We start from the raw sequence: 25,703 nt of genomic DNA, 5'->3' as shown, positions 1-25,703 counted from the left end.
CAACTAAACTTGATGTTCATATAAACTATTTTATATTTAGTTAATGTCACTTTAATTTTGGAATGAGTTTTTTGGTGCCAAAATGTTTTTAAATATCAGGTGATTGTATTTTAAAGTGTTCTGATGAAGTCCACTGTTTTGTGGATGAAAGCGCTAAACAAGGATATGTTGTAATTTTTCTTCAATAAATTCAGATTTTACATCATTTTGGTCCGAGCTTTGGCTTTATCACAGGAACGGGTACATTTTGCCATCCTGTTCCAGCACTTTGTGTGTTATTTAAGTTGTTGTTGGCTGCCGCCGATTTTGTATCAAACAGTAATTTATAACTTTAAATTAATGTACAAATAAAATGCTCACTCATTTGAGAAAAACTTTAATTTGAATTAAACAATCTTCAGTCAAGCCTGGCTAGTTGCAGGCATTGCAGTAAAGCTGCCAGTATAACTCCCTTTTTTCAGTGATTAGTGACCATGGACCCCACCCCCCACATTCAAGGTTACTTTTTCCAATACTGTAAACTTAAAAACATGTCCAAGGTTATTCTAAATGTGTTTAAATCATGTCTTTTGTGGTTTTTTTCTTTTTTTATATTGTAAAGATGTCCACAAATGCATTCCTTAATTTTATGTTCAGACTTCTCAATATAAAACCCTGGACATGTTTTGACATAAAATTGTATAAATGATGCCCTTTGTATAACAATCAAATCTTCCTGTTAGTGTATGCTCGTATTCATTCATTACACAGGTGATCCCTGTTTTAATATGTAATTACATCATCCATATTTTTAATAGTTCCTTCCCTCCTAGTGTTCTGTACCATATTCCCCCTTTCTAGTACAGCCTTTAAATTCTTACCTCATTTATATACTATAATAGGAATAGTACCTATTTTCTCTAATAAAGATCTTTCCTCAGTTAAAATCACCCAATCATTCCTTATAATTGTCCTTATCCTTTCACTGTCAAGATTAAAACTAGTAATAAATGAATGTTGATACACTGTCTGATTTAAGCTACCCACATTCATATTAATTCTTGAAAATTGTTCCACTTGATTTGTAGAGATTTTAGTATCATGAGATAAGATAGGGACGAAATGGTTGTTGCCCCTCTTTTTAATCACTTCATACTTTAGATTGTTAATAAAGCTGATGGGGTACCCTCTCCTTAGAAAACATACTTTTTAAGTTCCTACATTCTTCTATGAAATGTTCATCCCGGGTGATCATATGGGCTGCCTTCACAAACTGGCCCTTGACCAGCCCTCTGTTTTGTGCTATAGGTGGGCACTTTCAAAATGTAAGACAGTGTTAGAGTATGTAGATTTATGGTATATACAAGAATTATACCTCCCTTTTTTGTCCTTTTCTAACATAACATGTAAGTATGATAAGTGTTTTTCACCTATTTCATGTGAGAATTTCAAAAATGTGGTACTATTGTTAATATATTCTAAAAATAGGGGAATATTTTATTTTTTGTCCATCCAGATGAACAGGATGTCATCCAAATACCTAATGTACAACCTTTTGTAGCTATTAAATTAATCTGTAGATAAGAACTGATTCATTCACTGAACCATAACTATGTTTGCGAAAAGAGAACCACATGAGGACCCCATAGCCTACCCCTTATTTTGCAGATAATATTTCCTTCATATAAAATATAGTTGTTGTTGAGAACTATTTCCAACAGTTCTTCATATATATTTAGTCTGTGTTGTTCAGTTCCCTTATTATTTAAATATTCACAGAGCCATTGAATGCCAGTGTCACGCGGTATAACCGTATATAAATCTTTCACACCTACTGTGACAAAAAAATGTCCATCTCTTGGTATTCTAAAGGGGGAATTTAATAAAGCCTACATGGACTTTTTTTCCATGTAGGCATAGTGGCTCACTGCTTATATGAAAGTAAGCAGGTCTGCGATCGAGTAAAGAGATCTGGGCGGTGCTCATGCATGTGCCTACACAAAAGTATCAGTGGCATGAAAATCACCTGTTAAGCAGGTGAACTGCATGCAAATGAGGGAGGTAGAGTGATCCAGGAAGCAGAGTGGCAGTCCTGCAGACCTCATGTTGGTGTCTATGGTGTACACAGAAATATTCTGTGTACAGGATGTAAAACAGACAACAGGGACTATAAAATTGCATTTAGATGAACAGAAATAGTGTAGCATACACAGATATGTACAAAACTGTCAATTGTTTGTCCAAACCCATATGTATGAGCGGTGTGCCAGAGTGTGCAAACGTGCTGTTATGAAAAAAAATTAAAAAGTGTAAAAATTATATTTAATACTATGTGACAGTAATGTATTATATGACCCTGCATCCAGCATCTACAATGGTGGAATGGTTCTGCTGCTAAGGAGGCAGGACCTTGAACCATGTTCTTTCCAGGTTGCGGGCATGGAACTATATGCAAATGAACTGGGGTTACTGAATAGCACAAGTCGGTATCCATGTATGCATATCCCTTCCGCATAGACACGGAACCATGTTAGTGTCCACAGAAGAGGTAGCTAACATCAAAGGGGGAGATGTGTCTGAGGACTTGTAAGCTCATTGGAGCTCAGCCATGCCTGTTTGCGTGCCATACTGCTATGCTCAGCAAGAGGGGGTGTACACGTTCTGCTAAGCTTTGTTTATCTTAAGGGTGCGCGTTTCATCCTGTTTGCATGTTTTTGCGTGAAGCGCCACCAGGCTAAGCATGACCTTGCATGGGGCCACGTACACTGAGTGCTGAACACTGTTTACCTTCACTGTGAGTGTTTGCATGGCGCCACAGTGTTGAGCGAGCAAGGCTGTCCAACAAAAAAAATGCCTGAGAAAGGCAATGATATAAGTACTGATAAGCCCTGTTTCACTTAAACTAGGGCCATTAACAGTCCTTAATGATATACTTAGCAGGTGGAATGCATCATAGGTAGCCAATCACAAAGGCTGCACCTACAGCACAGCACTATAAAGGTTGCATAAACCCTACAATGTGATTTCACCCCCCCTACTCTGCACCAGTGGAGTACAGACCTGGGACTTTTAACTGAAGAAATGCTAGTGGCAGCTGCAGGTCTGCTACATGTGTATGTGCTAGATGCTGAGGTCAATGCTACTGCTGCTGCTGACCATATGCCTAGACTGAGAAGGATAAGAGTGTTCAGTCTCAGTGTAACCTTCCAGGAGCTACATGAGTTGGAGATTGTAGAGTGCTACAGGCTGGAGAGGGACATACTACAAGAACTCAGTGAGCTCTTCTGACCTCAACTCAGACCCAGAGCCAACAGAAGGGTACCCATCCCAGTGGAAACAAAGGTATGTGTAGCTCTTAGGATACTAGCTATAGGTATTTATTTTATTTTTTATTTAACATTTGTTAACTGGGAAAGTCCGACTTGGAACAAAGCTAATTTTCAGTGGAGGCCCGGGGAGAAACACTGCAGACGCATGCCTTTCTAACTAGTATGTGTGTGTGTGTGTGTGTGTATATATATATATATATATATATATATATATATATATATACACTGTATAATAGGTACTTTCCGAATACCAACTGAGGACATGATCGAGGTTTTCACAGGCATCAGCATCCAGGGTACTCCAGTTCCTGGATGCCATGCTACCACATGTCAGTGAGCACACTTATTTTCCCCTCACCCCTGAGGTGAGGGCCAGCAGTATGTAACACTTCTACCATGTAGTACACTACCCTGCGGTACTGGGTGCCATAGATTGCACTCATGTACAAATCAAGGCACCACCCGGTGCGGAGGGTAGAATCTACATCAACTACAAGGGGTACCACTACCTCAACTCCCAAGTCATTTGCAATGCCTGTGGCATTATCATGAATGTGTGTGCTGGTAGCCCTGGCAGTTATCATGACTTTGTTTATCTTAAGGGTGCGCGTTTCATGCATCACAGCTGTACCAGATGTTTTCAAGGGGAGACAACCCACATGTCCATTTACTAGATGATGCTGGCTACACACTGGAACTGTGCATGATGACACCCATCAGAAATGAACACATCCACAGAAGAACACCATAACGAGGCACATGCACAAACTAGGAACATCATAGAGTGTGTGTTTGGGCTGCTGAAATCATGGCTCCAGTGCCTTGATATAGCTGGTGGAGCCCTGTAGTACTCTCCAGCCTCACAGTAAGTGCCATACTACACAATATGATCCTGCAGAAACAGCTGCAGCAGGATTAGCAAAGGGAAGGGATACATATCCCTCCACCAGTGCCTAGGTCACCACAGCCACACCCACAGGGGGATTCTGAGGAGGAAACCCCCAAGCTTGTCCCTGTAGGCAGGTAGGTGTGCCCACTATGCCCTGGCCTTGGCCAAGAGACAATGTATAGCACATGCCCTGGCAACCTGGGGCTCTAGGGACTGACACCTTACTCTGACTCACATACATATTACTAAAAATTATGCCAGCCAACCTACACAACCTGTACCTCACCATGTATTGGCTGTGGACTGCATGAATCAGACAGAGTCAGCCACAAACTACAGGTCTGTCAACTACTGCATTCACAAGGTAAGTCATACAGCTATTCACTACTTGTAAGGGGTACTAGAATATGGTAGCATATGTATGGACCTGTCGCATATATGCAAGGGAATATACTGGGCAACTGGGGTACTTTGAAAGATCTAATAGCCAGTTGGAAAAACAGACACTCTGTCCAATAGTATGTGCTCCATAATATGCACTAGGCCATATGGCTGAAAAATCCACTACATTAGTCAAGGGAGATGGCAAACAGTGGGGTCACATGACAGTTGCACAACTGTCTATGCTAGCAGACATGGGCTGGTCGTCCCCCACGCCCAACACATTGGTGCACCCATACAACTGCTGCAACAGTAATTCTGCAGTGATATATCAGCAGGCCAGCCAATTCCAAGTCTGTGACATAGGACCTGGCCACACATTCTATGCCTCACGTGACGCAGGGGTGACAATATATGTCTGTATGCTGTTGAGTGTGTGATGAATGACACACTTCTGTTTGACAGTCTGTGTGGCGCAGTAGGCTAGGGGCATTAGCAGGGGTGATAATGTTGATGGTTTGAATCTGGCAGTACCCACATCTTTTGCATGTGAGGTAGTCATAGGGTGATGTTCCCACATACTGTCATACCCCTCAATCTGTTTGTGCATGAAAGATGGACAAAGCCAGAGAGAATGGGGGGGATAAAGGGCCAAAACTAGAGACAGACATTCAGATGCTCTGATTAACCTAGAAGGTGGCTAGTATAAAACCAGTTTGCATCAGTACAGAATATCTTAAGGATATAAAGTCCAACACTCAAATCTTTGTCTGTAGTTAGTACTATTCACTGACTGCAGTATATGACATTTTACCAGAACACCATAAATGTATGAGGAATAGGCCAGACATATGGGGTGAAATGCTGGACATTATGAAAAAGCGTGTACAGTGAAAGGTATAAAGACTATCACCCTGTATGTTGTTTTACATTATGTACCCAGGTACATATTAATTGCAGCACACAGCCAGGGAGTGCTATGGACAATGTCAGCTGCAGTTGCCAATGTTTGTACCACACAAAATCCCGGCCTGGAGTGCAGGTAGCTGTGACCTGTAGTCACCTTGTCAGTACTGACAGGCCCACTGGTCATGCTTCTACACTTAGCTAACTTGAGCACAAGTCTGTTGCCTCTTTCTCACAAAGACCTGCTGTGCGGAAATACATCTGTACATACAGACAGCTGCACATACATATCTGTCTGACCCTATCCCCCTTCCACATGCTTAGTGCATCTATCGGTATGTACCTCATATACATATAATACTGATATAGCTATATATATTACAATGATACATAAACTCTCCACATATATCTACATAACTCATATACATAACATACACACAGAGCAACATTTAGACAGACATCCCTGTTATACACATTTATATATATATATATATATATATATATATATATATATATATATATATATCTGTGTGTATAGAATGCTGAGGTTATCTGCACTCACACATCAAAACAGCTGCCCAAAGAAACCAAACCAAGGCCGTGACAGTACATAATCCCCTCACTCACAGACCTCTGTGCCTGAGGAATGTCACCTTGTAGACAGGCACAGGTGAGCAGATGTTGTACAGTACAATGGTTCAACACATGCTTTGGACAGGCCATAATTTGCCTATCTAACTGCAACCAACCACATATGGCCATAATGCTAATTGGACACACATAACAGGGATAATGACAGGTTTCCCACTCTTAGGACACTATATACAATAACAGTACCAAGCAATATCACTCTGCAGACCACACGTGCTGTCTAACACAAGGCTACTTGGCGTACTCCACAAGTACTGTGTTTGCAATCACATGTACAGCATATGTAACCTATGGTTCATGTAATAAGTACTGTGAGCTATAGTGTCTAATACGAGATAGGCAGGGGTTCTAATCTCATGTTAGCCAGCTCTGTGTGTCTGGGAATATATCCCCTTGCAGCACCACAGACAAGCCTTAATGGGCTATCACTGTACAATGATTATGCACTTTATGCCCTGTGACTAGCTGCTGGCCTCTACATTGCCACCCTTTACAAAGCCTGCTGATGTCATCCACCTTAAGAATGCTGGCTGACAATTTAATATCAGATAAATTCCGTGGAGCATGTGATAAATACTACAAGATATAGTGTGTAATAGTAGATAAGGAGGGTTTCAATCCTCACAGCAGCCAACCATGTGTGTGTGTGTGTGTGTGTGTGTGTGTGTGTGTGTGTGTGTGTGTGTGTGTGTGTGTGTGTGTGTGTGTGTAAATATATCCATGTGCAGCACTACAGATATGCCCTTAAGGACTATCCCTGTGCATTGGTGATGAACTTTTGGCCACTGTGACTAGCTGTTGGCCCTGCATTGCCCTCCTATACATAATCATAACTGATGTCCTTCACCAGTCAGACCCAGACACAGGATATTTGTAGACATTTCATATCACCACACCTTCTAGATTTGTATGTTCAGATAACCCAGGTGGTATGTTCTGTAACAGGTGTAGGAAGGGTAGCAGACCTTATCACAATGTATGAATGCATGAATACACAGACTGAGCCCATTGTTTCTGATAGACTGTTCTACACATATGCATCTAGGGAGCCATGCACGTATAGTGTCATACCTTGCTGACATCATATTTCTGCTGTGCTGCCATGCCATCCTGTGTTCCTACCATGTGTCCACAGTGTATCCCCTCAAACTCCTGGAACAGAAACATATACAGGTCCGTGATGCAGCTATCATTCTGTAACACCACCAGCAGTCCAACATCATGCAACAAAGATACACAAAGTGTGATATGTAATCATGACACATGCCAGCATACAGTACCTGTTGTGGCCCACAACAGGTGGCATGGCAAAACAATACTGCACTACACAACTACATGTCAAGTAATATAAACACCCTGTGCATCAGACACACAGCAGCATTTCCCTGCATCGATGGCACAGATGGCAGGGATATGACACAGGTATTATCACATGCACGGGGTGTGGTATGGGATGTCAGAGGCCTAGGCTGTGCCAAACAGTTGACAGCATGTGTGTGAGTTATGAGAGGTGCTGATTAGATGGGCCATGGAGAGATGCCGTGTGTGTCTGTAGGTGATCTGCATGTGACAGTGGTGTTTGAGTATGTTCATGTACACACTCAAGCCCAGTGCTAGCCCTACATGTGTGTATGTTGGACAGCTGTGGACCATACATGGTAGAGTAGACAGTTCACCATCTCCGGACATGAACACAGGAACTGGCTCTGCCAGGAGTATCACTGGCACCACCATGCCCGAGGTCAGATGTGGTGCTAGTACATGATGGTGACTGCAAAATGCTGGGCTGTGTCTGCCACAGGACCACCCAGGACCACATGCCCATGGCCTCCCATGTTCTGGTGTGGACAGCACACTTCCCTCTGTAGTGTTGGAGGTACTGCCACTACAAGAGTGTGACTGTGCATGGCCATATGGACTCTCAGCAGATGGTGTTGCTGACCTACATTCACATGTCTGATGCCCAACTCCAAACAGATGTTTCAACACAGATAATGCACAGTCCAAGACAGGCATTGTCTCAGCCCACTGTCCATCCACTGCATCAATGAACTAATTGAGGGTGCCCCAATGCAGTGGAGGCAGTCACAGATGTCAGACTGTGCTGCATCCATAACCCTAAGTATCCGTATGGTGTTGCATTCAGGACATGCCTATGTCTCCATGACAGCCCGGAACATGCACCGAGTGATCAGTGATGTGCCGCCTGTAACAGGCGGTGGATGGACAACAGTCCTCCTTTCAGCACCCCTGTCAGTCTGCCTGTGTGGGACCTTGCCAGCTGTTTGGCTATGGCCATTGTCTACAATCACTGACGCCATAGTTGCCACACTGTCCTGCTCAATGTCACCACCCTGTGACTGTCCAGTATCTGTGGCCTCTGGAGACTGGATATGTGTGAGCATACTGACTGTGTGTGGTGACAATGGGGGCAGAAGAGGGATGTCAACCTCTGGGACTGATTCAACCCCTGACAACCCCACCTGTACGTCACTATGGCCACCATCATCATCAGAGTCCGATGAGACACTGACATCAGGTTGTGAGGGGGACAAACTCCAACACCCCCTGGCACCTGTGAAAACCAACACAAACCTGGACTATTATGTATGATAATCTGCACAGACTCATACAAATGACGATCCACCACTGCATTACCAGTCACACATCTTCTCATCTCCACTCCCGTGCACAACAGACAACCTCACACCAACATACACAGGCACGTCATGCCCTTTATAACATGCACATCAGCCACATCTAGGTAAAGTTGCCAGTACAATCTGCTTCTAAGCTATGAAGTATGACACTGTACATGATAGACCTACACATAAAACCTGGTACACCTATCATGAGAACGATATGCCAGTACTAGTGTCACTATCTCAGGTATGTAGCATCTCCCTTTTGTGTTTGAGCAGGCATCTTGGAGTAATTGCATAATGTATACCAGGCTGTGTAGCCACCCATAACTACAAGTGCAAACATGTCGATGGTCATTCAGATACACACCTGTGACTAATCAGTCTATGAACCATAGTTATCTGTTCCAGAATGGAACATACAAATATTCTACTCTAGCTAAGCACAACATTTGTACATAGGGCAATATGGCAGCCCTTAACTTTCATATATATGATCCATATAAAGGGAATTATAAAATCCACACAAACTGATAAAATAGACACACAAAGGAACCAAATCAAAAGTCCACTCCAAAGTAGTTTATTAATTGATCCGTACAAAGCTGTATCACACTTACCAGATACAGAACCATGAACTTGGGCCACTCCTGATGGAACTATGAAAAGGTGAGGGAGAGGTATTGTCAGCACCACCAAATGTTGCAGCACTGCAAGGTAATATGTGTATATATCCACATGTACAGTAGCTACTGTGATACTGGCTGTATTGCTGACATTCTGAGTATGGGTGCACAGCTGTGCATAAACCCTTACTCCCCCACCCCTAATGCAGATAGACCTAACACCCATGTACAGATATGTACAGCCTGCCACAATGACTGGTACAGTATTACACTGGTGAACACAGTCCGCTTACCTGGACGCTCCTCTACTGTGGACACTGTGGCACCCACTTCCACGATGTATGGTGTGATGGATGCCTGGGAGCTGTTGTGTGTTCCTATGTTCGCCAAAAATTCCTCTGTGGCTGTGAGTGGATGTTCTTTCACAGCCCTCCACCGGTGGTGGCATGATCCCTGACAACAACAGCTGCCCTTCATCATGCTGCATTCAGCATGTCTGTGGCCCAGTGTTGGACCTGCTCATAGGTCCTGTCCTGTCAGCCAGTGTGATTGACATCCCACACTAGGTCTGCCCACAATGCTGCTCCTGATTATGCCTGTCCCTGGACAACAAGATCTGATGGTGCTGTCTCAGTCCATCCACTATCATGTCATTCTCCGCCTCTGAGAAGGAGGCATGTCTTCAGCGGTACATGGTTCCTGAAAGAGAACAAAGTGGAACACATTACAGGACCAGATGTGTGGACTTCCACCATGTACAGATCCAGCACACCCATAATGGTCTGCACTATCCACTGCTACCTTACACATCATACCTCACAGTCTAGCAACACTGTACATGTGTGGATACCACCAAGATAGTAGCAAAACTGAGATATGTCCCTGTGTGCAGTGACAGATTCTGTTGTATGTTCCAACACCCAGCACTGCAGTCTAGTGTGGTGTGTCCCTTATGGGCAAACTCCCATTAATATGTCATATGGCCACTGCCAGACAATTAACAATGTGCTGTTACAACAACTGTATGGGGACAGTCCAGCAACACCAGTGTGCCACAATCACAGAAAACAGTGCATCATAGCTCTCAACTATGCAGATGTTTGCAGATTGTCAGTATGTTTGCCTCATAGTTTTGGTCATTTTCACACAAACTTGTGGATCTCTGACAAATATTTAAACACTGTCACTGAGTTTGGGCCTTTGTGCTCCCATACATTATGGGTTTGTCCTGGTTTCATGCTGTAACAGGTTGACAGGTATGTTAGGCATAGCTGTCAACCAAACAGGGACATATGTGAAAAGAAACAGGGACTTAGCCAGAGTACGTCAGGGACATTCAGATACACTTTAATATGTTAGAACTATGTATATGAGACAGTGACTGAATGAGGGAGGTGAAGTACAGTACATTGTTTGACGTTACAGGAATGTAACCTTTACTCATTGTCACTATGTATTATGTGTACTCTACTAGCTTTCCAACAACAGCCAACCATTGTAGGAAGGACTGACAGAGGCAGAGCTGAGATGTGATTAAAAATCAGGGATAGTTGAGAGGCATGCCTGCAGGTGTAGGACAGCAGAGTATCACTGATGTCATTACCATAGATCTAAGACAAGCTCTATTCCCCCATACCTCCATCCTCCCATCCACATTCTGTCATATAGAGAAATCTACTACATACCTGCTGGAGTGCAATACTCCTCTTTTGACCTTTGCTTCTGGTATACTTTTAGAAATCAGCTCTCTGTGTGAGTTATTATCATACAGAGCTGTTCCCCATAAGCAGCTGCTTACCTTTTTAAGGTACTGCTCATTAGCAGACAATTGCCTCTGCACCAGTCTGTAGCTTATAATCACTAATTGCAGCCAAAACAGCTGAATTGCACTATCATTGGCCAATTACATGCCACCACAGTGCACTATATAAGGCCTTCATGTAGACCTGGGTCCCTTTCTTAGTTGTTAAGATGGACATCACTGAGGTGTGGAGAGTACAGCATCACAGAGAGTAGATACCATAACTGTCAACTGTAGAGATTTATGGAGTATGGAGTATGTCCACAGTTTCACCTCATATGTGTGGTCAGTGTCCCATGACATAGAGGTCATCTGGCAGTTCACAGGCAAACATTGTGGGTTGAGGTCAGTAAGGAAAGCAACACACTTGAGTGTCAGATCTCATACCTGTCAGAATATGCATGCTAATGCAATAGCTGTTATTCTATCAACCTACTATCTTTGTAGGGGAAGACCATGACACATGTCCCTATCTGTGGGCCTTAGCCCCCCCATTACATATGGCTGTGTCCGGATCCCTTGTTCTAGGGGTTGAGAGGTATGGTAGGTCTGTAGCAGCTACCTTTACATGCAGCCATATAGGGCACATAGGGGGGAGTTTGGACACTTTTGAGGACAGCAAGCTGTATGTGCAACTGTGGCAGCTCTGTCAGCCCTGTCATTACTGCAGAGCCAGGATAAGGGTATTCTGTACAGTCCAATTGAGGCATGTGATTAAGGTATGTCTGTTATGCAGTGGTGCCAATAACAGAGTAGTAGACAACATATAGTTAGGCTGTACGGATATGTGTAGTGTGTCCCTACCTGCAGGCCTCTAACTTGCAGATCATTAACTAGCATTAACCTGTGTGGATTAGGATTGCATGACTCAGTCATTACTTGCTGTCTTCACAATAATGTAACTGAACTGTAAGACAAAACTGGATTTGAACCCAGGACTGTGTGTGGCAAAATGGGCTGCATATAAGGCATTTAACAGACTACCCCACTGAATCACTGCAAAAGCATGTATATTTGCAAAAATAGATGTGGACATATACAGGCTGTGAGAAGCATTTCTACATCCATCAGTATGTACATGGCTTTGTATGGCTGTATTTTCGCACCAGGGACCCAGTTGTACATGTATTTTGCCATTGCTGCCTTAGCAGGTGTATTTCCACATGTTGCTAATAATAGGCACATATACCTGCTGTCACAGACCTCACTTACATCCAGTATTATGTCGTTGGCTGTCTACTGGTGTATTATTGTACCAGAGTCCAAGGTACACTCCCATTTTTCCCATTAGTTTTTATTTCAGTTACATGCCTAATGACTGTAAGTGCCAATCAGTATGTTTTGCTGGAAACATCTGTTTTACATCAGATCCCTCTGGTGTGGTGGATTAATGCGGTGGCCTGTGTGGTGTGGTGAATTAATGAGTGGGGTGTAGATGAGCAGGGCCTGGGTTCAAAACTTGGCATAGGTATTCATTTTGTACATGTGTCTAACAGCGTAATAAAGACATTTGCATTCAAGATAATTGAAGTTCATTTAAGCTTAGCTAAGCAAAGCGGGAGGGGGGGGTGCACCACACCACGCCACTTCACTTAGCTCTGCACAAACCCACACTAAAAAATACAAAGAAAAGAAAAAGGGGGTGATAGGAAAGTGGTGAAATGGTGGGAAGCAGGGGGAAAAACATAGTGAAAGGCAGTTAGGGATGTGCAGGAAGGGTGTAGGAAAGAACCGTAGCTATCCATATGTTGTACAGCAATAGTTGTGCATTTTCACAGATTTTGTCAATGAATTTGGACTCTCAAACCCCAGAGAGAGGGGTGAGGACAACATACTGCATTGTCAAGCCAATTAGAGCAGATTAGTAGTGTCCAGTGGACATGTGTGCAACATGGAGAGCTATGTATTGGGCAATTTTGTTTTTGGGACAGGTGCCCATTTTTTCTTTTTTTAAGGTGAGAGTGAAATGTAGGAGAAGGGGCATAGGTACATGTGGGGAAGTAAGCTGGGTAGGAGAGGATGCATTTGCAGACAGACAAAACAGACAAGAATACAGGGGCAGTGTGTGACACATAAACACCTTGGAAGGGGAGTGTGTTGTGGAACCAAGTTGCATGTGCCTCCAGATGGCAGTAGTGTAACTCACGTGGCCACCCATGGGACAGTTGACAGTGCTCCTTCACTGCTCTGAGGGTGGCTATGTTTGAGGCTGGGCTCCAGGGCAAGCCTGCCCCATCAGGTCAGCTATCATGCTCTCAATCTGTTGCAGGTGACGTTCATAGCTCCTTTGCACTATGACTGGCAGTTAATCCTGGGTGACTGCAGCCCCTCCACCACAGCTCCCGGGGGAGGCCAGGCCCCGTCCCCTAAGGTGGTTCCACCCAACCCCACAGGTGGTGCAGGAGCAGTGGAAGGGGCACCACCTTCCTGGGTCCCAAAAGTGCTAGGACCCAGTGCCACGGCCAGTTGAGGCAAGGTAGGTGTATCACCACAAAATGGCCTACCCTGACATGTTGTGGTAATGGAGGTATAGCAATAAGTATAAGTTAGTTATTAACAAAACATTGTTAGTAATAAAAGCATGGCAGAACATTGGAAGTAACGCAGTTCCATATCAATGTATATTATGTGAAACATAACAATAAATAACAGAACAGTCAGTATAACAGCATGCTAGTAACAGCTACAGCATAAGGCCAACAAAATAGGTAATTTAACAAGATATGTTAATGTGCATCCCCATAACAATAATAAAACACATGACCCAAAAACAGTTAATGTAACAACATATGTTGATAGTAAACCATAACCAATGAATAACAGTAATAAATAAATGAATATAAAGGGTGGGGAGAGAGAGAAAATCAGTCTGTTCATAATATTGTGGTTTACTTCCTTTACAACAGTACTACTTTCTACTCTCTGGATCTGTATTTTTTATGTTTACAGTGAGTACAAGTCTTCTATAGCTGATGTAGCATGTACATACTGCTCAAGCTATATGCATGGGACAATATAGGCCAATCAGTAACAACTGCGGGTACACACCTACACAGAACACTTGCACATCAGGTGGACCTATATAACTACCAAGGTATTCTGTGGGCTGAAATGGTGATACTTTGCAATCTAGTACTCATTGCCATGATATTCCTGTAACAGGTGGATTATGCACTATTACTTACATAATGTGAAATTGTGACACTTGAGAGACATGTATGTGTCCTGTACAGACGTAAAACTTCATGCCTTGGTTGGCAGGCATGGGAATAGTACCCCATAGCAGTGACTGCGACTGCTGCAACTTTTAACACACACTCCAGGCATACAGCTATACCAGGATTACACATATTATTTCTGACTGCACATTGCTGATTTGTCTCATTCTTGCTAATGCTTTTAACAGACTGGGAAATCTAAACACACAATTATCTTCTTATAATATGGGCTACCTCACCCATTTACCTGTAGTTCCTGTGGAGAGAGAGAATTTGTGAGCATCACATGACTGCTACTGTAATATTTAGTGCTACATAGCACTGGATTCGAACCCTGGACTGTGTGTGGCAAAATGTACTATATACAGAGCATTTAACAAACTGAGCTACTAAGTCACTGCTGACTACTGACTGACTGATATTTGCCTAGAGCTTACCTGGAACCAAAATATGACCTGGCAGTACTACTTCAGTGTTATACTAGACTGCAGTGACAGTAGAACACACATGCATGAAATACAAGAACACAGATAGTAGGTACGCTATATATCAGTGTAATAATGCTGTAGTACACAATTTATTGTTATTGGGTTGAAATATCTGTGAAGTCAACAAACAATATCAGATCATCGAGTGGGCTACCTCACCCATATACCTTGATTACCTGATGTTTGTGGATGACAGATTATTATGTAAACAATATTGACCTAGAAACAGCCTTGAACTGTACTATATGTGTTAAACAATACAATTGGCACCCATTCGATTTGCATTCTACAGCTATTAGTGTTATACATGACTGCAGCACCTTACCTTACAGCCTGAAGGCATACAGCTCTACTGCAATGGTTACAAGACAATCCTGATGTACACCATTTTCCTTGGTGGCACTGGTATTGATTCATGTTTTATTACAGAACAGTTGGCAATATTTATCACTTGCAATACAACTCTAATTCCACATTTATTGTACTACAGACTTTACTGTATATACTTTAATGCAGTTAATGCTTTACCCTTTCTTGTTTATTTCACTACAGTTAATTAGCATAATACAGCTGTACTCATCACACTCACTGAGCAATCTGGCCAGGCACCCTGCTTGTGACTCAACATTGCGAACCCTCTCTTTTGCAGCTGTTGGAAGACAAGCACATCATTATGCATACCAGTTTTGCAGACATTTAGATTAGATTTAGATTAGATATTGGTAAAACAGAGGTAAAATTGCTTACATATTTGTGGGGCATTCCCTGCCTGAGCTTCTTGGACCCAGGTGTCCAACAGATCCCCCTTTCAACGTTTCAGGTCATTATGTTGGTGATGACACTGCTCACCTGTGCAGGGGATACCAGTAACACTGGTGAGTTCTTTGGCCAGCCAGTCCCATGCCTCCGTCTTATACTCTGAGCCCTGGAAACCTCCCTGCAGCAACCAGTCATCATGGCTTTAACTAGGAGTCCAGCCATGACATCTGGATTCCAAAATGCTCCAATGCTGTGCCCAAAAGTACACACCTTCACAAACACCAGCCATACTACCCTTCAGAGACAGAACTCCAATGGATTCTGATGTATTCCCACCTATTGGGCTTAATATATGCTGTTTTCCCACCCTTGCACATCATTGGGCAGCATTTGAAGAAGTGCTGCATTGCTTAGCACCACACAAACCTGCATGGCTGAGAAGTGCATAAACTCGCAGAGCCAGAATCTTAGTGAAGCTTAGCAGTGCGCAAGCCAGCCAAGCTGAGTTGAGCAGCACATAAACATTGACAGCTGTTATCATGTGTATGTGGCACATAGCAGGTCTTAGCAGAGCACAGCGGAGCCATCTTTTTCTAAACTAGTGTGTAAAATTTGTATATTATAATTAAATACTTATTTTCCTTCCATGTATTCAAACCCTGGACCTACGGCAGATGGAGCCATGAGTCTTCCCGTTAAGCTATGTGGATATTCAGAAATCAGGTGTACCTTTATATGTAACACTGAGCTATATATCAGCAGTGCTGAGTACTGCACCACGCCATGCAAACACACTCAGATATGCTTAAACATACATTTAAATAAATAATTAATTACATCTGGTTTCTATTTTTAGATGTCTGGTGGTTGTTTGCTATCTTATCTGTGGGCACCGCTTAGCATTGCTGCACTGAATGCTGTGACGTGCAAACATGCTTTTGTATAGAAGAAAAATGTTAACATAAAACATAAGGACAGTTCAGGGAGTCTCTTACTCATCTGCGGACGCGGTTAGCACTACACATCTCCCTACACTGATTCAATAACCATGTTCCTTGGCTCTCCCTTGACAACGTGCCATCATTGATATGCTGCTGAGGGGGAACCCTGTACACAGACATGGTTATGTACCATGTAGGCTCCACACTGTGCCTATACAGATTTTTATTAAATCCTGGGGTAAATCTTTCATTTACTAAGAAAATCCCAAGAGTCTCTACATACGTGATTTTCTTGTCCTATTAAATACTTTTCATCTAGGTATTTCACATGTGCACTAGTTGTAGATCCCCCGGTATCAACAGTGGGGCACATGGGGGGGGGGGTTGTAGATGTTTTTATGAATCTTAGGCATACAGAACATAGTGGGTATCATAGGGGAAGCCATGTGGATGAAATTAAACTCATCTGTATCTATCCTTTTATCTATATACATATCTGTTATTTGACTTCTAATATTATTATATATGTTAAGTTTATTCTTAAACACAGGACTATAGGTTTCTTCCTGTAAGATTTCTTGCATCCGTTTTACATAGTCCTTCCTCCCTTATCAGGTTTCATAAATCTACACCCACTATTTTTAATGTCATTCAAAATGCTTTTTCAGCCAGAGTAATATGTTGTATGTTTGTTATTTAACAAAAATCTTAAATCAACTTCACAAACTATTTTGAAAGTTTGTAACATTTCTAACAGTGTGTGCAAGGAGTGATTAAATGTACTAGCTATCCTAAGGTTACAACTGTTAGTCAACGAGTTGTTAAGCATAATACTAAAGTTAAATTTTCTGACATAGTGTTTTAGATCAATCAACACATTAGCAACATTGGCTTTATGTGAAATGACAAAAGACACACTTTTAGCTAGGAAGTCTGCTTTTTCAGTAGACATCAAAATCATTGAAATTACAAATCTTAAAGTCCTTTTTTTATTTGTAATAATATCACACAAATGATGTACTTTAAGTGATCCGCCACTAATATGTTGATCTGGTTGTGTCTCCTCTGTCTAGTATGAAAGTAGACCTGATGATACAAGAACTGAGGTAATCCATAACTTACCTGTCACTGGCATGGTAAAGAAGGTTCATCAACAGACATGGCACAGTTTCAGGGTGGGCAGGGACTGTTATCAAGAGCAATCAGTCATCAATGGCTAGCTGCATCTTATCTTCCAAGAAAATTCATTAATTTGAATAATGCCTATTCCTTGGTACAAGCATGGAGTTGTCAAAACTGTTCAAATGCTAGGTTGTTTTCATAACCACACAAAAACTGCAGCTGTGCCTACATATGCTTATACCTTGGTTATGAAAGAAGAATGGAAGAAGGGAGGAACTAAGAGAAGGCTTACATTGTAAGGTTTATAAATTCATATATTTTTACCTAACTTAATTTTTCCAGTAGCTTCAAATCCATCAGTTTGATTAAAGGTATCCAGATTAGTTGAATTCCTGGTCATATTGCAAGAACTCAGTCAGTTGAGTATACAGGCCTTTACAGAATAGTTTGTAAGGCTGATGATACAGTATGCACAAATTCTAGACTTGCTACACACTTCCTTTTTTCTGAAATGCATATGTTTATTATGTGTCCAGTCTTTCATAATTGTTATTTATGACTTCTTTTGCTGTTTCTCTTTCAGTTCCTTACATACCTTTATTCACTAGAAAACAGCATTTGGGATGAAAAATGTAACAAACTATTAACTCAGGATATGAATAACCCTTTATCCCATTACTGGATTTCTTCATCCCATAACACGTAAGTGCTTCTGAGTATGCACATAAATGTTATTCCAGTCTGAATAGGAAGAATGTCAATTAAACTTTTTAATGAATGGAATTAAAATGCAAGTGGAACAGCCATTATAGCACTCAAAGTATTATTCATTTTCCTTGTAATGTAAGTATATGCTCTCAGAGACAGATGTGATGAAATACTTGTCTTATTTTGTCATGGTTTAAGTTATTTTTTGCTCTCAGTACAGAACCAGACAGCTGACCATCTGTTGTCTGCACACTATCTTTTTTCCCCCTGTTTTAAGACATTCAGTCCTTTCCAAAGAGGTAAGATTGAAATGTAACGGTAGGTTGTCCACTTTCTCACTTTGTAACAAAGTTTTTTTGATCTTCCCATACCATTCCTTCTAGTTATGGGCATCAATAAACATTATACTCTAAAATGTATATTTTTGTATTATGCTTCACCCCTTCACCAATGTTGTAAACCTACCTATAGTTCTCTCTAGATTTTCCAAGAGGCTAGCACAACGTCAGTGTAACAGTCCATCCAAAAGAATTTAACAGACATGTCATGTTCTTTAGTCTCTATGGTCCTTTTAGCAGCCAGGCTGCTAATCAAACCCAGGTCATTGGAAATGTGGAAACAATTTAGCCTTGAATAGTTAGGCCAGCCCAGAACCCACGTTTTTAGGAAAGTCACAATACCTAATCTCTAAGTGGAAAGGAAATGCATAGCATATAAAAATGTTTGATGAAGTACTATTGTTTTTTAATAAAAATATGTGGATTTTAGTTGCTTTATATTTTTAACGTAATACTCATTTTTTGCATACTAAAACAGCTATTCCACCTATTTATTTCTTTATTTATTTTGCTCGATATTGGCCCTGCATGCTGCTGATCGTCAGCTTTGTCTTAGCCAAATGAGCCATTATTTTCCACACCATTAAGTAGAGAGTCAGAAGAGACAGGCTGTTATTTAGGCAGCCATCAGGGGTGATTTGAGAGATTTTCCCCATTTTGCTGCCATAAACAAACAAACAAACACACACGCGCGCACACACACACACACACACACACACACACACACTGTTGGGTGTGCACAAAAGGGAGCGTGCCATGGGATGCCTGCAGCTGACATTACCTTGCTTCTGCAAGGAGTGGTGCCAATATGCAGTCCTGCCCACCAACACTGAAGCAGAGGTGGTTTTCCCAGTCTGCACTGGGGAAATTATAGCATTCCTCTGTGCCCCTGAACACACATGACCCTCTCCCATCACCTCCAGAGAGGTGAGTGGGCTGATCCTGTCCCCTCCTGCCTGGCCATTTCAGTGACAGGACCACCAGTAGAAAGCTATTAACCTGGGTCACAGTCAGGGTCAGGCCTGCTAATCAGAGCCAGGCACTTATGAATTTATTTGTGTTAGTGCTCACATGACAAAAATTATGTCTCATTAGCATTTTCAGATTATTTTTATTCAGCAATTAATAGCACATAAGTACAGTGTTGCTATTTTATTTATTTTGTTAGTATTTGTTTACTGGGGTAGAAAACTGATCTTCATGGCCCTTTTTCAGACTTGGCCCAGGACTGCTGCCTGTTAAGTGATTTTCTCAGAGTCACACAGTTAGGCAGTGGAGGCTAAGGGAATCAGCCATGGTCAAGTGGACCAAAGGAAACATATCATTAATGGTGCCTTAATCCTCTGCACCAACTGCCAGACAATATGCTCAGATTGCCATCACAAAGAGCATTGTATGGTCATCAAATAGTCTATAATGGTGTGTCATGTTATATGGATGGCCTTCCTTATTACCTGCCATGAAAGTATAATGTAATTGCTATCCAGTAACTTAACAGTTTAGTGTATGAGAGATGGCGCAAATGGAAGCACTGTTATGGGGGTAAATGTCTTTGACCATGGAACTTCTGCAAGTATCTTATTTGTCTATTTCGGGGAACACTACTAGTTGCTGAATGCTGTGTTGTCAACACTTTCAGTGGTGTAATAGTGAGCTTTAGATATTACATCTTCCAAAAGAATGCTTACAAGTGTTTAAGATTGATGACAGCATAGGAAAAAACAAACTTCACCTATTCTGTTACAAGTCATTGTATTACAAGCAGTCAGAATAACATCTGCTGAGCCCTCAACTCTCCAAAATTATGGAGAATAGGTAGAAGATGCTTACATGTCTAACATGATATCCATACAAAGTGTACAGAGATTACAAAAGAAATGAAGATAAGTATTAAAAAGTGTTTAGAATTAACAGCATGGGACAGTGTGAAAGCATTACTACGCTGCAGGGGGTGTGCTAAGCAGGTTAGTGCAATCTTGCCTTCACAGGAAGGTTTATTTTAGTTATCTATTTATTGTAGTTTAATGACCGTGTTAGTGGACAGATGCCAAAGACTCATTTCAGACACTGCCTGTGAGGTACATAGCAATCAATTACAAATTAAGTAAATTCAGAAGAGAGACATCCATCATCATTCATAATATATTAGTTTGATAATCATCTCAGATCATGAAGGGTGACACAGTGGTGCAGTGGTTAGCGCTATCACCTTGGAGCAAGTGGTCCTCCGGTTTGATTCTTGGCTGGGGTGCCTTCCTCCCTGCATTCATGTGGATTCCCTTCCAGGTGCTCCAGTTTCCTCCCACATTCCAAAGGCATGCATCTGGAGCATTTCTCCCTGGGCATCCACTAAAAATGGGCTCTGTTCCAGTTGGACTTTCCCAGTTAACAAATGTGAAATAAAATAAATATATAAAATACAATAAATATACAATATAGCTTATCTGTAAAATGACCACTTTCATGATAAATAGTACTGCATTGTGATTGTATATTGAGATATTTTCCATCTGCATTCTAGTTATAAGAACATGCTTCAAGAAATGTATACTGTGCGTGCATATGCATATTTAATTCTATGAAAACATGAGTTTTCTGTATTTAAATTTCCTATTTAGCGAACCGGAGTTCTGCTGTGGCGACCCCTAACCGGAAAAAGCCGAAAGAAAGACAAACAAACAAACATACTACCTCCTCTGCCCTTCTGTTTTGCTAATTACATCAGCTAATTTATTTTGTCTATGTATCAAATAAAGGTAACAGTACATATATAATAGATATAAATGCTTGTGAAGTAAATTATCTAGTGTACCAGTTTGACAGTTACATGGTTATTCTTCTTTGTATTCTAAATTTTAGCCAAAGCTGCTTAAGTCAGATAGTAAGATTTCAGAATAGACGTAACATCAGACATTGGTCATCTAGATGGTTCCAGTACCATCTGACTGGCTTGGCACACTTGATTACATATTATGAATTAGACTTACATGTGCCACTCAGCAAGGTGATTGGAAAATTATTTTTAGGCATTATCAAATTAAAGATGCCAATCTGAAGAAGAAATAGTTGTTTTGTTTGTCCTTGTGACATTTTTGTTAGGACTGTCTTGGAGATGGTTTTCTTTGAAATGAAGTATGTCAAGCTTCTGTGCTTACCTTTCCATATCTTTAACAAATCAAGAAACCAAATGAGAGGCTTTGATGGCTGCATTACAAAAATCATGAACAAACACAAATGATCTAGAATGGAAAATGAGCCAGCTTTAAACTCCCACTGGGCAGTTAACATGTATGTATTTATTTTATTTTATTTTAGTTATTTTTACCATGAAAGTACAACTTGATCATAAGTAACCCTTTTTCAGCAGAGACCTGAGAGAAAAGCTTCATCAGTTTTGCATACATTAAGTAACAAAGTTGATTTACATACATTTGTTTATAAAGCATTTGACAAAAACAATAACATGATACTCAGTCTATAATAATTACACTACAACAAAAGAAAACAAAAAGACATAACACTAATTCTGTTACATAAGTAGACAGTTGTATTTATTCAATGTGGACAACATTTTAGTTGAATAAATTATGAGTGAGAGAAAGAAAAATTAACTGAAAGAGTAGTAAGAGAAATAGAGTAACATGCAAAATCAGTGTTATGTTAATGGAGATAATGAGAGTATTTGCATTTAAGTAGTGTTTATAGACAGCATAGTTTTAAAAGAGAGAATGTAAGAGAGAGATGTGAGTAAATTTAGATAGGGGATCATCCTGGTGCTTCAGTGAATAGATATCAATATTAAAATTCAAACTAATTTATATTCAGAAAAATAACTAAAGTGTTTCTCATTTCTTAAATGAAGCCACAATATTAATTTTAACTTTTCTTTGCAGAAAGCAACTGACTACAAATACCTGCATTCACTATTACTGGTGTTGTTATTACTCTGTTTATGGTTTCATTACAGTGTCCTTTCCAGCACTATTTGTAGTCTGTCTGACTGATATAGTTACAAACAAAATACCATTAACTATGGTATTCTCAAATAGTTTGATCAGCAGATCCTGCAAACTCAGAAACAGGTAGAGAAGTGTATTATTTTTCATAAAGTTAATTAAAGCCTGAAATTAGCAGTCACTGCAGTGACTCTATCCACCAAAATTTAACGTTGTGTCATGACGCTCAAATTAGATGTAACTAATCATCCTTTCTAATAGGCAGCCTGTAACAAAGCAGGTTAATAGCAATTTATCTGTTCTTAACTTCTGTGATGATATTTCCATGATAATGTTTTAACATGTTGATATTAGAATGAATAATTACTTCTTCAAATTGCAAGTTCATATATTACTTCAGTTTTTTAAATCCTTGACTAATTTATGTATATGTTTCATTTTGGAAAGTTATAAATAATATCAATTTATTAAACTATCAAAAATCTGTTTGTAAATTGTATCATTATTAGGGTCATTCCAAATTTCAGATGACAAAAAGAAGGATTCTCCGAAAAGCTAATTTTTAATTAATTTCACCCAATATAAAACATAATTACTTAATGATAAGCAAAAATCAGTAAGTGTAAAAATGTTCCCCTTTCCTAACTAATCAAGGTAGTAAAAAAACAGAGAATTCTTTTGTTCCCAATAGTTCACATTGATCAAATTATTTTTATTATTAGTATCAATTCACCTGATAGAAATCAGCATGCACCGGTATCTCCTTATTCCACTGTTCAAGTAAAATACTTTTAATTAGTAATGATACCAATTCAAATAGTAGCAAGTAAAGGTTTTTACCAATGTCTGGTATCCACAAGTCATATATACAATCAAGTTTGGTTTCAGTTATGAAGAGATTGACCTTTATGTTACACCATGGCAGGTGTTTCCAAGATCCTCTATTCCCACAACCATATCAGCAAACTTTTTTATAATAATGCCAGCCTAGCCATTAAGGAGTTAAATAAGGCTTCAGGAATTTTTTTGTTATAAAACTCAGCTCCTGTATGATTTGATTAAACTAAAATAGTTCTTTCAAAGAGTTAATGAGTCAAGAAACTAAGTATTCTCATTTAATTCCAAATTTCACATGTTTATGACTACACACAAATACTTTGGGCTAGAATTTTGCATGTTTCTATAAAACAATGATAATAATTTGGTGTTTAATTTAAAGATTCCTAGCAGGCCACTGTACAGGAAAAAAAACGCATATGCATCTTTGAATGTTCCAATTACCATGTGTTGACATAGTAAAGAATAACTACATATGTCCTGATTTAACTTAATTAAAAAACTAAAAGTACCACAGTTGCATACAAGAAGAAAGAGGTAACTCTGCCCAAGGAAGCAAAATTTTCGGAGCCAACTGGCTATACTTTGATGTCAAATTATCCCCAAATCTTCATATAAAAATCTCAAGTATAAGACAAATTAATTAATCCTCAGTATGTGAAAAATCTCAGTTGCCATGCATACTGAATTTATAAACTTCAAAGTGTTGATCCTGCAGTTTGTTCTATTTATAATTATTTACCAAAATTCAGCAGAAAGTTAATGTTTTGGATCTGAGATGTTATAGCCAAAATTATCAAATGCTCCAACAATTTCCATGGAATCCTGTGACAACTGCCCTCCAAAAAATGGCCATAAAATTCTGACTTTCCTATACCATGAACAGTTTGGAGGTATCAGCATATTTTGAGTAAAAACAACCTGGATACATTTTCATTTTGAAAAAAAAAACTTCCATCAAAAGATCTATTAATATTAAATGAAGATGTCATACTTTTTACATTTGATTTAAGGTCTTCTTCATTTGGGGTGCAGCTATATAAACCTGGTGAATATTAAATGTCCACCCTAAAAATGTCTTTCTGTTGACCACAGTAACATTCCCTGAGATTCTAGCTTGATTATGTGTATATATTTTATAATTAGATTTGTTAATATAAAAACCTGTATACTGCAGAATATCTTTTAATAGCTTCAGTTATGTTTATTACTGAATATGCCCCGTGTTCTATAACTAACAGCAAGTCAGCTGGAAAGGCCAAAATTGTGTCTGTGTGTTAGTTTTAATATGGAAAGGAATATATTTAGGCTCTTGTAAAATAGCATTAACTATTAGGTTGATTGCTAAAAGAAATAAGGTGGGCAACAGAAGGCAAACATGTCTTTCCTCAGAAGTTTGTATATTTAAATCTGAGTCAAATATATTAGTGGTTAAATAGTATTTAGTCTGGTAAAATAGGGCACAGATTATTTTTATATTAATTTGGATTCCTATATAATCAGAAATATAAAAAGACAAACCCTGTCCATTAAATTTGGACATCTAATGAACTCATTGCTATACCCCTTTTAACTTAATGTTATTGTTTTTATAGAATAAAATAAATACTTGAATTAATTGAATTGGATATGCTAAAGGTTTGCCAGGGACAAAACCAAACTAAAAGGTAATATAACATCTTACAAACTCCTGTAGATGAACATTCTAAGTCAAGGTTAACATCAAAATAATTCTGCCTGGTTTGAGTGACTGCAAACCAGATGATGAATCCTGCAAAAAAAGATTGATAATTACAAACTGCAGTATAAATTGAGATTACTACCAAAGCTACAAAATTCTGCATGAAATTTCACCAAGAGAATTATTGAACTTCCATCTGAAAAATAACTAGTTATTTGAAATTTTTCAAAAAGATAGCAATACCCCATGACTTATTACCTACATAATTAACATATTCCTTTTATTTTTTTTTTATTTTTTAATGCCTTAGAATTATTTGAGCTAAATTAATTTCTTGTAAGCAAGTTATTTCAAAATCAACAAGGTTCAAAGTGTTTAATAAATTCCTCTTTTCATGGGATTATTAATCCCACTCAAATTTAAAGACTGTCCCCATTAAGGATCATGCAAA

The 25,703-nt window shown here is 39.8% G+C and overlaps 1 protein-coding gene across 2 annotated transcripts in view; it reads left to right on the top strand.

Annotated features, from left to right (window-relative positions):
- PLCG2 (phospholipase C gamma 2) overlaps nucleotides 1-25,703 on the top strand; it is a 1,878,649-nt gene that overhangs the window by 1,234,329 nt on the left and 618,617 nt on the right. For both annotated transcript variants that reach the window (XM_044081788.1, XM_044081789.1), the window contains exon 12: nucleotides 18,316-18,434. In XM_044081788.1, the coding sequence (XP_043937723.1) occupies nucleotides 18,316-18,434 (119 nt within the window). The remainder of the gene's footprint in view (nucleotides 1-18,315; nucleotides 18,435-25,703) is intronic.

This window comes from Protopterus annectens, chromosome 8.part1, assembly GCF_019279795.1.
Source record: "Protopterus annectens isolate FY-2018-M chromosome 8.part1, PAN1.0, whole genome shotgun sequence".
In the NCBI taxonomy this organism is placed as follows: Eukaryota; Metazoa; Chordata; order Ceratodontiformes; family Protopteridae; genus Protopterus; species Protopterus annectens.
Note: the sequence above shows the minus strand (reverse complement) of the source record. Positions and strands in the feature narration are given on the sequence as shown.